General features: G+C 46.9%; 1 protein-coding gene across 3 annotated transcripts in view; it reads right to left on the bottom strand.

Annotated features, from left to right (window-relative positions):
• Window positions 1-1,543: 1,543 nt before the first annotated feature.
• The window catches only part of TOX2 (TOX high mobility group box family member 2), a 154,463-nt gene continuing 141,703 nt past the window's right edge, over window positions 1,544-14,303 (bottom strand). For all 3 annotated transcript variants that reach the window (XM_074843361.1, XM_074843363.1, XM_074843362.1), the window contains exons 6-9: window positions 12,377-12,457; window positions 10,069-10,476; window positions 7,787-7,917; window positions 1,544-2,654 (exon numbers count right to left, since the gene is read on the bottom strand). In XM_074843361.1, coding sequence (XP_074699462.1) covers window positions 2,618-2,654; window positions 7,787-7,917; window positions 10,069-10,476; window positions 12,377-12,457 — 657 coding nt within the window. In that variant the 3' untranslated portion in view covers window positions 1,544-2,617. The remainder of the gene's footprint in view (window positions 2,655-7,786; window positions 7,918-10,068; window positions 10,477-12,376; window positions 12,458-14,303) is intronic.

The following is a 14,303-nucleotide window of genomic DNA, read 5'->3' as shown; positions in this document are numbered from 1 at the left end:
AATGTTCTCAGCAGAGAGGACTGCCACTCAATCACCTTGCAATAACACTCTGATGGCCTCAGAAGTGGAGGAGAACATAGATTTTATGTCAGGCTGATTGCAGGAGTAGCTTGTGACCTGCCTGGATTTCTGCAAACCTCTGCAGGGTCCTGCAGCTCCAGGGACTTGCCATCCCTTGCCATGGTGCCATCATCTCCACCCCTCCCGGCATTCAGGGTGGTCTGCTGGGGACCGCTTGGTCCAAACCCACCATGCCCCAAACCACCCCTCCATCTCAGAAGGTCTTCTTCACTGCCCCATCCAGAGCAGGCAGCTTCTGGGTGGGATTTTGGGGTGGGTCTTGTTTGATGTGCCAGCAGGGTCTGTGGGATGCTGCTGCAGCAGATGTCAACCAGAGGACACAGCAGGACATCTCCCGCCACATGTTCTTTGCCCTGTCCAGTGGCCAGTGGGCCAGCAAGAGCGGGGGCTTGATATTCTAATGGAGACTTACAACAGAGACAGGGCATGGCAGCAAGTTTTTGTAGCATATGTAAAAAAACCTCTTAACTCTGACGGGTGAGCTCTTTCCCTGGTTGATTAAAATGGTCTGAAAGCTTAAAAAAGTTATTTCAAGTCGCTGGAGAACATAAATATTAAGGCGACTTTGATCACAGATGGGTAGCAGTGGGGAAAAATAGCATCTTAGCTGTGGCATTTGGACCTGAACGAGACCCGATGCCCCAAACTGCACGAGAAACACAGACATGCCCCAGCTGCATGTTTCCATTTAAATGCACACTGGAAGAAATTGGGCCTTATCTAAATAACAGTAACTTGTGTGCTAGTGACACAATGTGGTGAGACTCCTACGGCCAAGCTGCCTCTACAAATGGGCTTAAAATGGTACATTAATTAACAGGTTTCCTCCAGGCAGGTGGCCCCGGGTGTGAAATTTCACATCATGTTATTTTTTACGCCATTTGAATTTTCCATCCTTGCTATGGAAGGATGGAAATGCCAATTCCATCCTTTTGCCATTTGAATTTTCCATCCTTTTCGTGTCCTTCTCATTCATGCTTCCTAGGAAAAGTTGGAAATGGGGCTCTTGTGGGCATCTGCCATCAGCCACCGGGCAGCTTGGCGACCCCCATGTCTGTGAGGACATTTTCTGTCTGCTCAAGGGTTGGCACAAGGGAGGAGGGTAAATAGGGCTGGGGCATGGGACAGTTTGGTAAGCAAATCCATAGCACAAGAAGTTATTGCTTGAGAAAGGAAAGTACCCTCTGCTGAGTGTGAAGTTGGCATTTTCCAAGAAAATTAAAGAAAAATGCTTGTCTGCCTGCCATTGCTCAGTCATAGCTTTCATTGCTGCAGGTGGTCACTGACATATTTAATTAAGTAGTATTGGCCCAGAGCAAGGGGTGAGAAAGAGAAAATAAGTGAGAATGTGATGGGAGAGGAGTGAGGGATGGGGAAGCTGAGGAGGACAAGGACAAGGTAAGGACCTCGCTGGCCAGGACATTTCCAGGGTGTGCCCCCAGAATAAGCAGAGACTGGTTAGTTCTATTTTTCATATATTTTATTATAAAGAAAGGTAAGATAAGCATTGTGAACCGAATGTGCCAGGTGCTGCGAAAGCAACACCATCAAACAAAATAAAAAATAAAAAAACCCAAAAATGCACCTTATGAGAAACTGTAATTATGCTCTCTAATTTTTCATAAATAGACAAAAATCATTGTCAGCAATTTTTAAATAGATGGACATATGGCAGAAAAAATATAATAATGCCATACAACATGGATATAAATTGTCCATTTCTTGCTGTACAAATAATAGAAACAAGTTTGGCAGGCTTTTTTTGTTGTTTTTTTATACACATCTCCCTTCTATGTATAACTAAAAAATGTGCTACAATTAATATAAAATGCTTTTACTATAAAGTAAACTACTAATTTTTTTCACAAAAAAATCTTAAAGATGTCTTTAGCACAGCTCTAAAACACTTAGTAAACTACTTACAACTATCCAACAAATTATATTTTCATGATCTTTTTCACATTTTTCCTCTCTTATTTTGCCTTCTGCTCTCTCCCCTCACCTACCTAGCAATAGTTTTTATTTATTTTTTTAGCCAGACATCCAAGGCCTTTGCATGTACAATATTCACACAAACTTCACATTTTCTTGCACAAAGTTTAGTGCTGTTAGCAAGTCAAAAGAGTGCATCCTCCTACTGAGCTGGCCTAATGCTGTAGGACACCAGACTTGGGCCTATGCTGCGTCTAAAAGCAGTTCACTAGGAAAATAGTCTGTAGCTAAGCTGATGGCAAGCAGAAAAATGGTGTCCTTAGTTTATTTTTTTGTGTTGGTTTTGTGTTTATTTATTTTTTTTAATTTTTTTATTTTTGTTCTTCATGATTTATGAGGTTTTGGGCTTCCACAGAAAGTAGATTTTAGAGTTCAAAAATAATAAAAGAAAACTGCTCTTAGAGCCTGGAAACGAAGCCAGCGACGAGGTGCAGTGGTAGCTCTCTCGTCCGTACGACTTGCTCGGTGCCTCTCCGAGTAGTCTGTAAGATAGACCCTCTCAAGTGTCCTTCGTCTGAGCCTCCTCGAAAAGAGATGTTGAGTTTTAGGTGAGGTAGAGTGCCTTGTCCCTTGGCAGCATGCTGTAAGAGAAATGAGAGGCAGAAGGTAAGACGGGCAGGGAAACAGCCAGGAAGTCACCTGGGGGAGCTGAAATTAGCATTTGCACACCCGGTTGCACACCTGTTTTCAGCTGGGCCATGGTTTTTATGGCACTCCATAATGCAAAACAGAAAGTGGTCTACACCGAGGGATGGGTGTGCAGAGATGGACCAAGCAGAAGAGCCTGGTGCAATTTTAGTTCTTCCTGAATTTCAACAATAAGGGCTAAGACATAAATTCCTTCCTGTGGCTTAAGTTTTGCTCTTGCTGGAGCTGCAGGGGAGGGCCAACTCTGGATGTCCCTGCAGAGCACACCAGCATGATGCCAGTACCAGCTCCACCATCGTGTTGTGGAGCGCTGTGCCTGGAATCAGCCCCTTGGCCACCAGCTTCCTTCTTCATCACACTGTCCTTAGGCTAAGCCACAGAGATTAGAAAATGTACACTTGCTTTTGGATAAAATGTGTCAGTCTGACCCTACATAAGGAGCAGGGGGTCTCAAAAACATAACTGAGGGGCTTATGCCTGAAGATGCTTGTGGGTGTCCAGGAGGATTTACATAAGTTTCATGGCTGAAGAGCATGGGAGCAGGAGACACCATCTGCTTGATGCCTTTCTCCTTCTTTCCCAAAATAAGTACAAGTAGAAAAATTAATAATCAGCAAGTGAGGGGATAAAAAATCTTTGAGACAGCAGGATTAGTTGGTCTTTCCCGTGGGTCTGATGAAGACAGCAGGAGGTACAAGGGACCCAAGGAGGACTGTGGTGCTGCCTTACTCGCAGGAGGCTATGGAGGAGAGCTGGTGGGACAGCAGCCAGGCTGTGTGCTCTGCACATCCCTGGCCCACCAGATCTTGAATTGATCACATTATTGAAGCAGTGAGTTTGATTTCAAGAGATCCAGGTGTATCCTGGAGAGGGAAGCCAGCTTACACCACCAAGACAGCCCGGTGTGCAGAGAGGTATCACCGCTCCCTTCCCTGCCTGTAGCACCCAGTGCTTCAACCCTCCATGTGGGCTGGCTGGCACTTTCAACTTGCCATCAGCAGCATCCTAAGAGGGAGCCCAGATGCTCTTTTTTTCAGGACACAGTAGAGAAAGGGGTGGCTGAAGTCCCTCTCCCCTGGCTGACATCCTATGTGGGTTTTACTCTGAAATCCAGGCATTTTAACAGGTTTTATCATCTACACAGACCCGATGGAAACATCATTGGCTCCATAAAGACATCTTGGCCTTAAAAGGTGGTGAAGAACATTACAAAGCTTTGGGAGATTCCGGTGTGAGTGTGCTTATGAGTGGAATAATAGGGAACTAGCACACAGCAATGTAATGTTGTTGTTGATAGAGCTGTCTTCTATAGAGCGCAGAAGAGTCTGCACTTTGTTAATCTCCACTTTTCATAATCTGCATTTAAAATGCAGAGTCTTCCCTACTGCACTCAGCAAAGATTTAATGCCACAGAGCAGCAGTGAGGTATTCTAGTACTAAAACTTCATTAATTTTACAAAATATGCTGCAGAACATTTCCCAGTTCATCACAAAGTATTACCATAAATAATTGAATCCAAACTAAGTGCATTTATGGTGGTTTATCCTTGCCTTTTTACAGTGTTTGCTCATTTAGTTTCTGATTTGGAAAATTCCCCCATTTGGAGAGGATCACTTCATTGTTAGCCGGAATTAGTGAGGTTATAAATGTCTGGATGAAGTGGCTGTACATGGTTTTATGCGTCTGGACAAGGCATAACTGAGAGCATCCAATTTTTTAGCCCAAAGGAGAGTGGGAAGAGGGGAGAAAAGTTGCAAAATGATGATACCCAAAAAGAACCTAATCTGTGCCTTGCAAATGAGAGGGAGGACATAGAAAGATGAATCCAGGTCAGTGCTATCACCAAAATACCTAGATGCTAGGAGACAAATGTAAATGAAACCCTGAAGACAGCTTTTGGTATGGAAAGAGTTGTAATCAGAGGACAGGGCAGAAAAAACAAGTGAGGTGCCTTAAGGAATTGCCTCAAGATTGAATTGCAAGTGATTGTAAACCAAACTGCACCCTTGATACAGGTGAGTTAGTTCCCTTGGAGAAAGTCATTGCAAAACACAGGTATTCAGGGAGTGCCTGGGAAAGAGCAAGTGTTAGAATCAGGCTGTCAGGTGAGGGAGACAGGGGACTATATAAGTAGTTTGTGATATGATGGCAAAAAGCAGTAAAATTGTATGCTGCAGTTGCTTGTGGGAAGTGATAGTCATATACTAAGCAGGAACTGAGAAATGCTACCCGTGTCTTTGCTAGCAATCTAGGACAGCTTGGGCTTAAGCCCAGAAAGAACTAGGAAAATTGGCTGGAAGTCAGTGAGCACAATATCATTAAGAATGGGGAGAGCATGAGCTAAGAAATATTTAAAACTCTCTCTCCAACATGGCTGATTTATGAATTAAGGAGTGTCTGCTCATAGGATCCTAGAATTTGAAGGGCATAAGGGAAGAAGTGTCATTTAATGGCATTTTAATTAGCACTGATAGGCTGGGGAAAAAAAAATGAACCACAACAACCTACAGCAGTTCCCTTAGAAGATGGAGGACAGAGAGAAAGACAACCTTGTTAGTTTTTCAGAAATTGTCTGGATGACAAACACAAAAGAAAATGTAGAATTGGGAGATTTCACCCCAGCTAACTCAGTGCCAACACATGTTGCAAGCTAAAGAAATATCAAGGTCAGGCATGAAATAAAAATCCTAACCCAGAGAGCAAGACAGGACTGCCTGTGCACTGGGGAGGTTGGTACAATCCTCTCTTGCAGCAATCTGGGACTCTACAGATGAGCCACATCACAACAGAAAATAATCCTTTTTCTTTCCAGCCAGTTACTGATTCTGCTCCTCAGAGTGCTGCTTTAATTTGCAATTAAGCTGAACTCAGTTTTGAGGTTGAAATGGGCAATTACATGATCCAAAGACTTCCCGACGATACCTAAAACTGCACTGATGAATCAAACCCCAAAAGCTCTGCCTTCCCTTTGTCACAGCTTTGCCTAAGTCCTGCGGCTTGCCGGGGCGGTGCAGGCACACAGCTCACCCCGCGTCCTCACGCCCAGCTCGCGGCAAGGCGATGCGGAGGAGCCCAAGGGCAACTTTGAATGTTGTTTGCAAATTAGTGCAAAGTGCATCGGAGAAAGCAGTACAGGCAGGGAGATGAGAACCGGATCATCTCTTTTCCTGACATGAGTGTAACCTTGAGACGCACTGGGGCTGCAGTCCTACCAATGTGTGTGGATGCTACAAGCAATGCAGAGCATGCACTTAGGCAGCAAATACCAGGGGCTAGCAGGAGGGGATGGCACTGCTGACGCCCCGGGCTTCACAATCAAATGAGAACAAGCCAGCTTTGGCTGCTGGGCTGCCAGCAGCTCGTGTGTCTCTAGTCATGGGAGATGGGCTCCTTCCTTAACAGAGACGACGACATTTTTTGGTGCACTAAGCACTCTCTGCAGTACTGATCTATATCCATCTGAGTTCACTGCTATAATCTACTCTAATAATTATCTGGAAGTCTCTGCATAATCTGTTTGGTTTTAGAATGATTCTTCTTCCAGGAAGCTGCGATAAACCCATGAAATTCAATATTTCTGCTGTGACAAAGGCATGAAATGCATGAGCTTTGATCATGAATTGCATGGGCTCTCTGCTTACAATACGGCACTCCAGCCAGATGTCACAAAGCTTGTTTTAGCAACACAAAACTCAATCCTGACTACCACAGGAGGGTTTCAACTGTTTCTAGAGTGCCCTGAGTGTTCTGCATGGGGCCCGGGCAGTGGGATTTGCAGAGGGAATCAAATGTTTTCCCAGCTGATCCCCTAGGTAGCGATGCTTATTTCTAGAGGGGCTAATTTCTGTGGGAGCTGCCTCTGTTTAGCACCTCTGGAAATTGGGATCCATGTGCCATAATCCTCCAAGCATCTTTAGCATTTTGCCCACAGCATCATCAAGTCCCAAACAGGTTCCTTCTTTCGGGTTGTCTCCAGACACTTCAGGAAGGACCACGCAAAGGTTGCTGGCACAGTCTAGACCAATCCACGTAGCTGAGTCCCCTCAGGCGGGCAGACAGCAGCGATATGCTAATGGCTCAGCAAGTTATTTATTTCTCTGAAAGAAATAAATGTCTGTACAGACTGTGCCCAGCCCAGCAATTGTAAGTGCACTGCTGGCACAGGCGGGAGCTGTGCTCTGAAAAGGCTGGGAGCTTGCTATTATCTCCAGTGAAAGCACTATGTTCCAGTACTTCAAGTAAATCAAACAATACTCAGAAGCTACCAAGCCTCCTTCCCTACCTGCTCTCCCAGCAAACCATGTGCCTGTTTTACAGAGCACAATAGCAGTCTCCAAACTATTATTGCTGAGCCAAGAGCAGTGGATTAGGCAGAGGCTGGAAATGGCTTTCACACCCTCCCTGGTCCCCAGCTCTGAGACTATCCTGATGTTTTTATTTACTGGGGGATTCAAGCAGCACTGAAGGGACCTTTGTGCTGGCACATTCGTGCCAGAGCTTGTAGGACATAAAAGGGAAGATCTGTGCAGATGTCTGTGGCCTGTTCCTGCACGGTGCAGGGGACTGGAACACTGTGTGGCTCCTGGGGGGATGAAGCTTTGTACACTATCGTGGTGAAACCCCAGGACCAGTAAGGGACACACTGCTAGAGACAACTGTGGGAGGTTGTGGCCTCAGCAATAGAAGTGATCACTTTAGGAACAGAATGGCATTGCTTATGGACATGGCCACCTTCAAACCTCCAGAGACTCTGCCTGGGAGACTGGGCTTCCCAGGCCTGCTCTAGAAGGAAACGTGCCCAACTCCTCCATTGCTAATGGGATGGAAATGCAAAAAAAGGAAACCTCTTCCTGCCCAGTGAAGAATTTATCTGTGATTTTTAAGCTACCTGCTTCCACAGCATCACTTCAGTGAGCCTACAGAGAAGAGGAAGCCTTGAACTTCATTGACCATAATTAGCCTACCAGCTTGCTGTACATTTTAGGGCAGATTCTCAGCAGTTGTACACTGTCACAGTTCAGATAATAGAAAGGGCATTAGCAATGTGCTGTTTTGTCTACTGGCCTGCAGTGGTTAATCCCACACTCTCTGCTGGGGTAGTCGTTGTCCCACTCAGTGCTTCCTGGAGGGTTTGATGCACCAGGCGAACGGGGTCCGACACTGTTTTGAAACTCAGACGAAATATGTGAGAAGTCCTGCAGGGTGGAAAGGAAAGGAAGGGTACAGGAGTATATACACAGCAGGAGAAACAGCAGATCTGATAATATTGCATAAACAAGTTCACATGCATTGCCCCGGGAACACGGCAGTGCGGCGTGCAGGGGGAGCCCCAGGGACAGCCGCGGGTCCAAGCCCAGGACCTGAAACCACCACGGTGGGACCTTGCAGGACACGAGTTGTTGCAAGCACGTGTCAAAGCAGCAACATCTGGTTTCCACCCCTCTTCCCCCCTCTTGTATTTCAGGACCTCCCGCCTTGGGGGGTCGTGAATGGCTGCGGAAGACGTGCAGCCACGAAAGCCTTTGCACCAGCAGCCTGGCAGTCAAAACCGTTTTCCAGTTCAGGTGCAGCCCCCTTTGCAGTAATGCGTTAGCCCGTCACAGCGTACAGTAACAAGGTAAGGAACATCCACACAAGCAACGCTCTCTCCATCAGCTGTCACCGCTAGCAATTGCACAAGGACGCTGCAGGACGGTTTTACCTGAAAGCTGATTAGATTTCTGGATTTTTGGGGGTTGGCTTAATGAGGTAACATTAGGCAATGTATATAAACAAGAGCCATGGTAGTGACCTGACTAAGAAGAAGACTTTGTCCAAAATATCCAAATTAGGGCAGTGTGGGGGTATTTTTTTCTTTACTTTTTCTTTTTTATACACAAATTTACGTGGAATGAAGCTTCACAAAATGCTGCCCTCAGCAACAACAACTACCCCAATGAAAGTGATGATGAGGATGCTCATTTTTTATGCTAATTTCTGAATGCTCATCTTCCTTTTATGCTCATTTCTGGATGTAGGCTACCAACTGAACTACGGAAGCCACTTTTGCTTCTGTAGAGCTAAAGCCCAATCACCGTGCTGGAGAAATTACTTGGAATACCCTGAACAGGTTGAGGATTAAAATCTGATTAAGGATCTGACCCTCCCACATGTTCTGTCTTTTTATTATGGTCAGGTATAACTGTGCTTTCACATCCCTGCTCTCCTTTGGTTTTCTTCCACTGCCGTATCTGTTCCTAAATTAACAATTTCTGTTTTCTCAGAGTTAGCCCCCAACTGAATAGGTCACATTATGGGAAAGAAAGCTTTGTTCATTGCTAAAGTACTGTATGAATTTCGTGATTTATAGCTAGTAAACATGTGAAACACAAATTAATCATCCAGCTGGGTGAATACTGCAGTTAAAAGTATCATCAAATAAATGGTAGCAGCTGTGAATTCAGAGCATATGTCCTCTACTGTGAATAGTTTGTCCAGTTCATATTCCAGATGGAGAAACTCTGGAAACCACTCATCTCCTCTTTCATATACTGGCAAGTATAAGGTATAGGAAATGGTTTTTGCTACAGCCAATTTTTCCTCTAGATACATTTTCTGAATATCAGCTTTAAAGAGGAGACACTTTGACCCCACAGGCTGGCTCCCCGCGTTTGGGCTGACGGGCTGAGCTGGGCATGGCTAAGGATGGTTTGCTTCAGCAGGTTTTACACATTCATAGCACCCATCTATAGGATTTGCTTTGCTGCTATGCCGTTAGTATAAGCACACATGCAAGCACACACTGCATGCTCTCGGCTCTCTGCCACAAAAGTGATTTTCTCCTATTGCCAGGCAGTCTTTAGAAAAATATTGATTTTATATTTTGTCTGTGACATTCCCTCTGTCCTTTTTCTCCTCCTCGTGGCAACCCCCCTGGATCCCTGCTATTATCCTATGCCCTTCCAGCCCCCGCTTCTCTCAGCAATATTGTGAGAGGGGTTTCTCACTGACTATCCAACCCATTGTTTCAGATGACCAGCAAACCCGCCCCCCAGACAAGGCTGGGGGACCATGTGCACAAGGAGCTTTCACCAGGGGCATCCCCAATTCCTGCAGCTTCCCCTTCATTGCTCAGGTTGCACAATTCTGCCCCATTTGTGGGGGCGCTTGTGCTCCCAGCTCAACACTCTTGAAAAAGTCACCCCTAAAATATGAGATCTGCAAGCTGATGGGTCCAGGAGAAGACTCCCTTGGGGACAACATCTACATCCAACATCCCCAAACCATCCAAAAACCAACAGACCCAACAGGAAGAGGGGAAACAGTGCGGTTCATGCTGCAAACCCTCTCTCCCCCTGAGCACCTACCTGCTGCCCGGGAGGCGAGGCGTTCATGGGGGGCTGTACCTGTAGTGCCATGGGGGGGGACAGGAGGGGCTGCTGGGGGACCTGCTGCATGCTGAGGGGCTGGCTGAGGAGGGAGCTCTGCGGGTGGTGCAAGGAGAGCTGCTGGTGGAGGGGGGGGCTGATCTGGAAGGAGGGCGGCGGGGAGGCACTGATGCTGGGCAGCATGGGTTTGGAGGTGAGGGTCCGGGAGAGGCTGGGGTGGGGGTGGCCACGGTAGTTCTGCAGGTCCGATGGGGACAGGAACGAGCCCAGGCCAGGGTAGGGTGAGGAAGCCTGCGGCGGCATTGGGTACATGGGCTGCTTGGGGGGGATCATTTTGGAAGGTGGATTGCTCTGGGAACTTTTCGTCTCCCCCTGGTCGGCAGAGCTCTGTGGGAAAACAGAACGGAGGGTGATGAGCGAGGAAACATCATTATGTATCCCGAGACATTTATCCATCCAACTGAGCTACCCGGAGTCCCTGTGGCTGCTGCTCCTCTCCCACCAGCCAGCACATGCCTTTCCAGCCCTGTGGCTCGCTGGGTGACCACAGGCTGTGTGCAGTAGCCACGTCTGGGAAACTAAAGTCCAGTAACTCAACTGTGCCTTCAGCAGACCCTGGAGCACCGGAGGGGCATTAATTGGTGCGGAGATAAACCGCCCGCCTGCAGCTCACTCCTTAGGTCCACGTAGGTGAGTGACAAAATCACTTTTGTTTCCAATAGAATATGAATGGGACAGTAAAATCTGCTTTCCTAATCTTGTGCACCCCTGCAGCCCTGGTGGGGTCTATAATACACAGGACAATGGTGGCCTCATTTCTGAAGGAAAAAGAGAACAACGCCGGGACATTTTCTGGCTTGGACAATGAGGTTTTTGTCCTGTGATGGGCTCTGTAATGATACTCCAGATCCTTTCTCACCTGGCAGCCGGGATCACACCGTGTTGTTTCACTCAAAAAAAAGTTGCTCTTCTGCAAAGAACTGGTCATTGGAGAAAAATGAAACCACGGAGCATGGTGACTCCATGCCTTCCATGCTACCTGCCCCACACTGCTGCTAGGCACATTTAAGGCAAGACCCTCAGAGATTTCCAGAGAGACCAAGAAGAGCTTTTAAACCCCCCAAACAATCCTTTCCATTCCTTTTTTCCGTCCTTGCTGCTGTTCTAAGTAAAGACAGCTAACGGTTGGCTTTGAGCCTTTCCAGTCCACCACCACAGTCACATGTGTCCTGCAGATGACGGTTGATTTGGGACATCACATTATTTCCCATGGCAGCTGAATGCAATGATCAGGTACTGAGGGTGTGGTATAGTATCAAGGAGAAGCTCTGAAGGGAAAACAACCTGATACACATACAACCCAAGGGCAGCACAACCCCCTGAGCCAGCAAGCCTACGAGCTCAGCAGGAGCCACCCCAAATTCCCAGGCAGCAAATGTCCATGTCCCCTCCCTGAAGGCATGGAGGAGGACAAGGTGTGAGGTCCCCTCGGATGGCTGTCCACGTTTGGAGGATTGGGATGGGCAGGTACTTGGCCCTCATTGCTGTCCCAGGTGCAGCCTTGCAGCACCGGGAGTTCCTGTATGACTTGAAATACCCCGAAAGGCCACTATTAGGCACTGAAATGGGCTCTCTGGGTTCTGCCTGACAGCACTGTGTTAAGCATGTGTGAGCTCACACGTTCATCAACCCACAGTTATGGGTTTTACTCCCTAAAACCCCTGCTCTTGGCTGAGTGTGCACGGGAGAAGCAGGACCCAGGGTCCTGAGCAGCCGGAACAGCCCACGTGCCTGGACCAGGGTGCAGGCAGGGTGCTGGCCCCTGGCTGTTGCCCAGCGCTGGCCCAGGAGCCCAGGGCTGCAGTGTCACCTTCCCCTGGGCCAGTCCCCAGTGTCACCCATGGTGAGCCTCATCCTGCCCTCACAGTGCTCTCTCGTTTGCTGCACTCACACCCCGAGAGCCAGCCAAGGAACAGCCACTGGTGGTGGGGACAGGCAGTGGGGACCCTTTGTCCCCGAGCAGGGACACCCCTCCCCTGCTGATGAAGACAACCCAAAGCGGGGTCTTGTTTCAGGGTGCTGAAGGCAGAAGGCAGTCCAGTGCCCACCCTAACCGTGCTGCTGACCATTTCTTCTAGCTCCTCGGGAAGGTGGCTAACACTGATATCTGTTCTGATAGCATGATTACACTGTGCTTCTTATAAACTTGCTCCTCCCCGGAGAGTCCCGTGAGTTGCAACTGATTCAGCACTGCCACGTCCCACGACCGTGCGAGTGTGGGCTGTACCTTGGAGACAAGGCTGGCCCGGTACGCTGCCAGGGCTTTCAGGTACTCCTTCTTCGCAGCTTCTGTTTTCCTCTTGTACGCCTGAAAGGACCAAGCAATGGATAATAATTAATAAAGTAGAATAAGGTGCTTCTGGGCTTGGCTGCATCCTGCCTGCTCAGTAGGACCCCACTCCACTGAGGCCATTCCTGCATGCACTTGTGCATGAAAAACTCATTTCTGCTGGAGAGGAATTTACCCCAAATCAAGCAAATAGACACTCCTGGATTGGACCACGCTGGGATTTTTGGAGGCATTGCAGGCCAGAGCAGTCTGTGTGCCCAGGCAGATATTTATGCACGTCTGCTGTAAGACATAGTCTGATTTTATAGGGCAAACTCAGTGAAATCACTTCCCAGCAGGATCCGGGGAGAGTGTGATCCAGGCTCTTGGAAGAGTAAGACAAGAGCCAAAATCTCCAAATGATAAGACTAGCTTAAAAAATGGTGAGACATCAGAAATCCTAAAGTACTCATTTGTTTTCTTGGCTTTCCCATTATTAAGCCTTTAGAGCCCAAAATTCCAGCTCTTCTCTGCACTCCTGACAGCTGGGAAGTGCTTTCTCATCATATAAAAGCTGAGATTTTTCCTTAATCTTATGACTTGGGGAGCTGGGCCTTGCAGGTAAACAGTGAGTATCTGGAGAGTTTGCTACCCTGAGGAAAAAAAAAAAACCACCTTTGTAAGCATGAATTATTGTTTACTCTTCCATCTCTCCCCAACAATGAGACATGCTTCACGATTGTTTCACAGTGCTGGTCCCCTTTCTGCCCAGAGTTTGGTCCTCCACGTATGTAAAAATAATGGTGTGATCCAGCCTGTCCCAAGCAGCGTGAGTGCCCATGGGTTTAAACAGATTAAACTGAGCAAGCAAGAAGAATATTTTAAAACAGAATAAAAATTTCAGCGAAAAGGCAGAAACTCCCAAGAAAAATACCCGTCAGCCCTCTCCTCCGCTGAAAACTCAAAGCCTTCCTCAAGTGGTGTACGGAAAGTTGATCTCAATTGGAACAGATTTGCATACATTTAGTTCTGCTTTAAAAACAACGACAGCTTTGAACAGTCACAACACCAGTGCCTAGTAGGGATACTTAGCTCCTTGCCCCTGCAAATTTCCAGGGCCATGGCAGCACCCCAGGCTCCCTCCTAACACTGACCTCCGAAGGGAAAATAACCCTTCAGCTGTTAAACTATCCGGTTACTTGAATTTCAGGTTAAAATGAGTACAGATAAATTCTATTAAAAACGGATTGAAAACCTTATTTTCATTTCTAAATCAGAGAGACTCCTGTAATGAAACATTTTGACTTGACACATTGGAGGTCTCAGACAGTAATTTTCTGAACCAGAGCTTTTTCCTAAGTTTGTCTTTGGCTTTATGGTATTGAGGAAGTATTATATTTGCTTCATTCAGAACGAAATTACATTTCAAAATGTCAGCCTGAAGAAGAGTTTGCCCGTGAAAAGCAACTATTTCTTCAAACTGTACCTGTTCCTCTAATAAAAGCTATTACCTTTCTCTACAATTCTCACCTCACTTATGTCCATTGCCCATCACAGCGACACCGGTGCTACCACCACAGCATTTACTGTGAAACAGAAATGTGGGACATCCACCAGCTCTGCTGCTAACAGATGCTCTCAGATGTGCTACCTGATGCCTGCACAGCAATGAAATATGAATTCTTGTGTCTCAGGCCGGTATAACAGTGGCCATAGCTGGGTCCTGATGTATTGAAAACATTTTTTTTTCCCCCTCTGCAACAGCAAAATACCAAGAGCGTTTTTGCTTTTTTTTTTTTTGCCTTTTTTTTTTTTTTTAAATCTGGGACAGTGGGAAATCAAAGTATTCATAGCTATGCGGAAACAAATTCAATTAATAGGAAGA

This window comes from Strix aluco, chromosome 17 (assembly GCF_031877795.1).
Source record: "Strix aluco isolate bStrAlu1 chromosome 17, bStrAlu1.hap1, whole genome shotgun sequence".
Lineage (NCBI taxonomy): Eukaryota > Metazoa > Chordata > Aves > Strigiformes > Strigidae > Strix > Strix aluco.
The sequence above is the reverse complement of the archived record's forward strand: the minus strand, read 5'-3'. Positions and strand labels throughout refer to the sequence as shown.